Here is a 5738-nt window from a genome sequence, read left to right on the forward strand (position 1 = left end):
CTACCTCTGGTAGGTGGGATATCCCGGTCCCTGTTCAGGAAAACAGAGGCAAAGAAACTGTTAAAAATATCAGCTTTCTTGTCTGGCGTGGCCACCAGATTACCGTTTGTGGTAATATCATCTGCGTTAGTTTGATTAGCATCAGCAGAAAGGTCAGCCCAAGGGAGCGTTTGAGCGGACAGCACCTCATGCCCGAAGCAGAGCATCGCACCCCATCGGTCATCGGCCTGGCATCACAGCTGGCCCACGTGGATCTTGGAGCTGCAGCTGCCCAGTGGATCTGCATTTTGGCTGCTGGAGGGTTTCGTGCTGCACCTGGCACTGGTACTCGACCCCGTTGTCCTCGGGCCCCGCGGGCGTGAAGTGCAGTTCGGACTCCACGCTGTAGGACTTCCCGTCCGGCGCCCGGCTGGGTTCGGGGGTGTGGATGTTGTGAGTGTCCAAGCCCTGCAAACACCTGGGCTCCTTGTCTCCTGCTCCCTTTCGGAGCCAGGTCACGGCCAGCTGGCTGGGGTAGAAACCTGTTATCATGCACCGCAGCGTCGCCGGCTGCCCGGGGACCAGCACCAGCGGCTGGGAGATCTTGCCTATTGCTGGAGGTCGCCGACGGCAAGCTGGAACAGAGAGACGTGGCATGTCAGCGGGTCCACTGTTGTCCTGGGGGTCTCCCACGCTCCTCCCCTGCAATGGGGGAACGAGACTTCTCCCATTAGAGATACCAGGAGGGGCTGGATGGAGCTGGTGTGACCGCTCGGGGAGAGTCAAGGGGTCGGCAAAGAGGGGCCGGCTCTTTTCTGAACCCTCGATATGACGTTGGACTTCGAATGGCCCGTTCCCTGCACTTACTGCTGCTGCTCTCGATGGGGGTCTCCAGGGTCGCGTGTCCCACCCGGTAGATGTACTCGTCCTCCGGGTCGCCGGGCCTCGAGAGGGTGAGTCGCGTCTCCTGCTGGAAGCTCTTCCCGTCCTGCGAGATGGCTGTACCGGGCTCGATCCTGCACTCGGCTGTGTCCTGCAGGGTCACCGCTGCAGCCTCCCCCCTGCCCCGCCGCAGCCAGGTCACTCGCAGCTCCCCTGGGAAATGCTCCAGGATGCGGCAGCTCAGGGCCACTTCCCCCTCTGCGGTCCCCGGCTTGGGCCCAGAGATGTCCAACACCTTTGGGTGATGCAGGAGACCTGAGGAAGGAAACAGCCAGCAACTGGGACAGGTCCCATCAGGGGCATCTGATTGTTCAACCCCACTATGGTCACATCACATCGTCTGGGGCACTGTTGAAATGCAAAGGGGGTGAGAGGCATTGGCTCCCAGCCTGCCCCCCGCTCCCTCCATGACTCTGGGGTAGGTGGCAGCAATCCTGGCTCTTCCCCCGTCAGAGCCCCCTCCTCACCGGCATCTCTGAGGCTGAGCTCTCTCCAAACCGGGATCTCTGCGGGGCTTTGCTGCATGGACACTCGCACTCGGAGCTCCGGGCGGATCAGGCTCCGGCTGGGCACTCTCCAGACGCTGGTGGCGGCGAACGTGCCGTCTGGGTTGGAGCTTTGTTGGGCAAGCTCTTGTCTCCCACTACCTTCCCCATCCCGGCTCCACTCCACCCTGGGGATCTTCTTGGGGTAAAAGTTCTCCATGTGGATGGCAAACGGCACCTCCTCCGGGGGCTCCCACCGTGGTAGCACCCGGATCTCGGACACCTCCGGCGGGGCTGGGGGGACAAAGGAGCATTAGTGAGAGACTAAACCATCCCAGCCAAGGGTGCATGCAACCTACTCATGGAAACTTCCCGGGTTGGAGATCTCATCGCTTTTTTAAGTAGCTTTTTTCCAATTCTCCTCATCTCCCCTGCTGCAGCTAGCGGCTGCTGCTCCTCGTCCGGTCCCCTGTGACCACAGAGAAGAGCCCATCTCCAGCCTCCCTGCCATCGCCCCGCAGGGATCTGCAGCCTGTGATCAGATCCCCTCATCCAGACTCAATCGCCCCAGCTCCTTCACGCTGTGCTCATCACTCTTGCGTCTCAGGTCCCTGATCGTTTCGGTTGCTCTGTGCTGGGCTCTTTCCAGCCTGCCCATGTCCTTCTGGAAGTGCAGTCTCCAATGCTAAACAAGGTTGAAGGATCACTGCCCTTGACTTGCAAGCCATAGTCCTGTGCATACACCCCAGGAGGCTGTCGGCTTTGCAATGAGAGCTTGCAGCTGGCTCCTATTCAGCCTCTGGTCCACTATAACCCCAGCCCCTTCTCTGCAGTGCTGCAGCCCCGTCAATCATTCCCCAGTCTGTATTTGGTGCATGCAGTTATTCCAACCCAAGCTCAGGACTTTGCATTTGCCCTTGCTGAATGTCATCTGATTGATCCTGGACCATTTCTCCAAGTCTCTCCAGGTCACTCTGGATCCTAGCCCTGCCTTCCAGACTGCGTGAACTGCACCCACTTTGGTATCATCTGCACATTTACAAAGCCGGCACTCAATCCCAACATCTAACTCATGAATGAATACCCTAAATCATACCAGACCCAGGACAGACCCTTGGAGACTCCTGCTTGATGCATCACCCCAGCTAGACATCGAATCCCCTGGAGACCGTGTGTCTTTGCTCTGGAAATCCCTGCTTCGTGGCTGCTGGAACGGCACTCACCCCGCACCCGGATCTCGTAGGATTCCTGCTCCTCTTTGATCCCTTTGGCCTCGCGTTGGAAGCAGCAGCTGATCCGCACCCTGTCGTCCTGCACCGTGGGGGTGAAGGTCAGGTAGGCCATGAGTTGGTTTTTGGATCTGTGCTGCGTTGCTCTCCAGCCCCGGGGGCTGGTGTGTAACATCAGTGCACGCTCTGGGCTCTCTTCCGTGTCCTCGTCATCCTCAATTGCCATCCTGTCCTCGCCACGAATCCGCACCCACGTCACGACCATGCCCTGGGTGAGCTCCCCCACCACGGAGCAGCGCAGGGTCACCTCCTTCCCCAGCAGACACCGCTCCGGGCTCTGCACCGGGGAGACCGTGTAGTGGGGAGTCTCACCTGGGGGGCAGCAGCACACGGGACACAGGGTTATCTGGGAGGCACTTCCAGCCTGACATGCAGGCTGCAAGTTTTGGGGTCCCAGCTAGCAGGAGGGGACCAGCCACTGTTCCCCAGCAGGCCCACGACCCAGTGCCATCTGCTCATTGCTACCTGTGTGCCTCCATCTCCAGCAGCAACAGGCGGCTACAGCCACAGCTCCTAGTAAAACACCTGCCACGATGCCTGCGATCGTCGCAGCGCTGGTGTGGCCCATCTCTGTGCTCGGGAGAGGGGGAAGAAAACAGGTCCTATGACCCCAGCTGACTTCCTGCCCTTTGGGCGGGGGGCTGGACTCGATGATCTTCCGAGGTCCCTTCCAGCCCTGATGTCTATGAAGTCTATGAAGGTCAGACTTCAGCTCACGGTGAGACCCCAGAGCCAGCCCCGCCTGGCCAGGATGGATGTAAATCAAGGTGATTTAAAGCAGCTGGGAGAATCCCCCACATGGACAACACGCTGAGGACAGGAGGGTTGTGCAGGTGATGGGTCCCATCCAGTCCAACCCCCTGCCTGAGGCAGGATCAGCCCTGTCCAAACCATCCCAGACAAACCCATAACCTAAAATCTTCATAAAATTATTGACAACCCTGACCCAGCACCAGGCATCCACAAGGAAAGCAGGGGGACCGCGGTGGTCAGCGTCTTGCCACTGCAAAAGGTGTTAAAATATGCTCCAAAGACCCCAAGCCAGGACCATGAGAGGAAGGGAAACCCCCCCAGTTTGGACCAATCTGACCACAGGGAAAATCCTTCTTGGCCCTGATGCAGTTTGACCCTGAGTGCGGAGGCAAGCCCCTCCAGCCAGGACCCTGCGGGGTTGGTGCCAGCAGGAGCATTGGCACAGCCCCGTCCCCATCCAGCACCCTAAAAACCCCCTGACACATGGAGCAGAAAGGGGAAAAGCAACCAATACAGCCCAGAAACCTGGACATCCCCACAGCAGAGCACGGGCATCGCTGCACCTGGATTGTCCCCAACCTGTGTCTGCCCACCCTCTCCGTGAGCCCTCCAGGGGTGGAGAGTCCACCTGAGCTTCGGGTTGTTATGGGGCCAAATCGAGATCTCCCCAGTGCCACGCTCTGCCTTTTGTCCCTATTTCCCATGGCAGTGGGGAGCCCTGGACCGATGTGTGGGCTCTCACCTATGACATCCAGGGCGATCTCCTCCTGCAGCGGCTGCTCCAGAGCCGGGTGGTGGACGCGGCAGGAGAAGATGGTGCCGGCGTCGCTCCTGGCTGGGGTGAAAGTGTAGGTCAGGGTCAGGGTCAAGGTCCCGTCCAGGTTCCTCTGGGGGCTGGAGTAGGTGGTAGCGTTCAGGACCTGCCCGTCTCTCAGCCACGCGACGTCCACGTCCTCGGGGTAGAAGCCCTCCACGTGGCAGGGGAGGGAGGTCTCTCTGCCGGCCTCGACCGCTTGGTTTGGGATGGAGATGGTCGGGGCAGCTGGGAAGAGCAGAGAGTCACAGAGACGTGAGGCTGGCAGGGACCTGCATCGGTGACATCTAACCCAACCCCTGAGGCAGGATCAGCCCTGTCCAGACCAGCATCTAAACTCGACATCAAATGACCGTCGACCCTGACACAACATAGACATTGCACCCAAACCTGCCGCAGGTAAAGCAGGGGGACCACGGCAGCCAGCATCTATGAAATGTCGTCGACATACGCTCGAGACACCGCAGGCCGAGGCCGGGCCCCCACTGCAGTGGAAAGCAAAAAACTCCCAGTCTGAGCAAGGGGGAAACCCCTTCCTGCCCCAGTGCAGCGTGGGGCTGAGCCCGATTGCAGGGGCAGGACCCTGCGGGGTGGGTGCAGCAGGAGCATTGGCACAGCCCAGCCCCATCCCCACCCAGTGCCCTAAAACCCCCCTGACACATGGAGCAGGAAGGGGACAACCGGCCTAGGGCACCCCCACAGCAGAGCCCTGGACCGATGCCGGGCATCGCTGCACCTGAGCCTGTCCACCCCCTCCTTGAACCCTCCAGTGATGGAGAGTCCCCCTCTTCCCTGGCGTCCAGACTCCCCTGTACCATGCAGGTACCTGGGCGGTGTGTGTGGATGTCACACAGGGTCTACCTGGCACAGAGAGGCACCCATGTCCTGGCCCCGCTGTGTCACCCCTGCCAACATGCACCCGGGTCCTCTCCTAGGGCTCTGCCTGCAACCGGGGCTGGACAAACCCAGGGCAACGCAGCATCCTGAACCAGTCACTCGCTCACCGACTCCTGCAGACCTGGCGCGGGGTCTGCACCCGCCTCAGCACCCCCCTGCTTGTGTTTGGGACCAGCGTTATCGCGACCGCCCCAGGGGCACGGGAGCCCCTCTGCGGTACTCACCGAGCACGTGGAGGCTGGTGTGTCTCTCCTGCTTCGGCTGGGTGCCGTACCCCACAACGCACTTGTACAGCCCCTGCTCTGCCAGCGTCACCCTGGTCAGCATCAGGGAGGCATTTCCCCGGTCCAGCCCCGCTGCTCCCCGACTGCCCGGCGAGGCAGGGGAAGGGTCGAAGAGCAGAGGGGCTGGGCAGCCCCGTGCTGCTTAGGGTCCCATCTTTTGGGGCGCTTGTACACGTGACGATGGTTCCTGCCAGGTCTCCATCTTCCAGGCGCCCCGGGTGCAAGAGGGAGGGGAGAAGGGCAGGAGTGCCCAACTGTATGGAGGTAGCGGGCAGGGTGTTTTGGGGATAATCAG

General features: G+C 60.7%; 1 protein-coding gene across 1 annotated transcript; it reads right to left on the reverse strand.

The window, feature by feature from the left end:
- Positions 1-219: 219 nt before the first annotated feature.
- LOC112551596 lies at positions 220-5486 on the reverse strand. Its single transcript, XM_025213295.1, has 6 exons — positions 5384-5486; positions 4191-4490; positions 2630-3007; positions 1389-1700; positions 847-1176; positions 220-614 (listed from the first exon to the last, which is right to left on the reverse strand). The coding sequence occupies exons 1-6, from the start codon at positions 5484-5486 to the stop codon at positions 220-222; spliced, it is 1818 nt and encodes a 605-aa protein (XP_025069080.1).
- Positions 5487-5738: the final 252 nt, after the last annotated feature.

Source organism: Alligator sinensis, unplaced genomic scaffold (assembly GCF_000455745.1).
Source record: "Alligator sinensis unplaced genomic scaffold, ASM45574v1 scaffold1408_1, whole genome shotgun sequence".
Taxonomy (NCBI): Eukaryota; Metazoa; Chordata; order Crocodylia; family Alligatoridae; genus Alligator; species Alligator sinensis.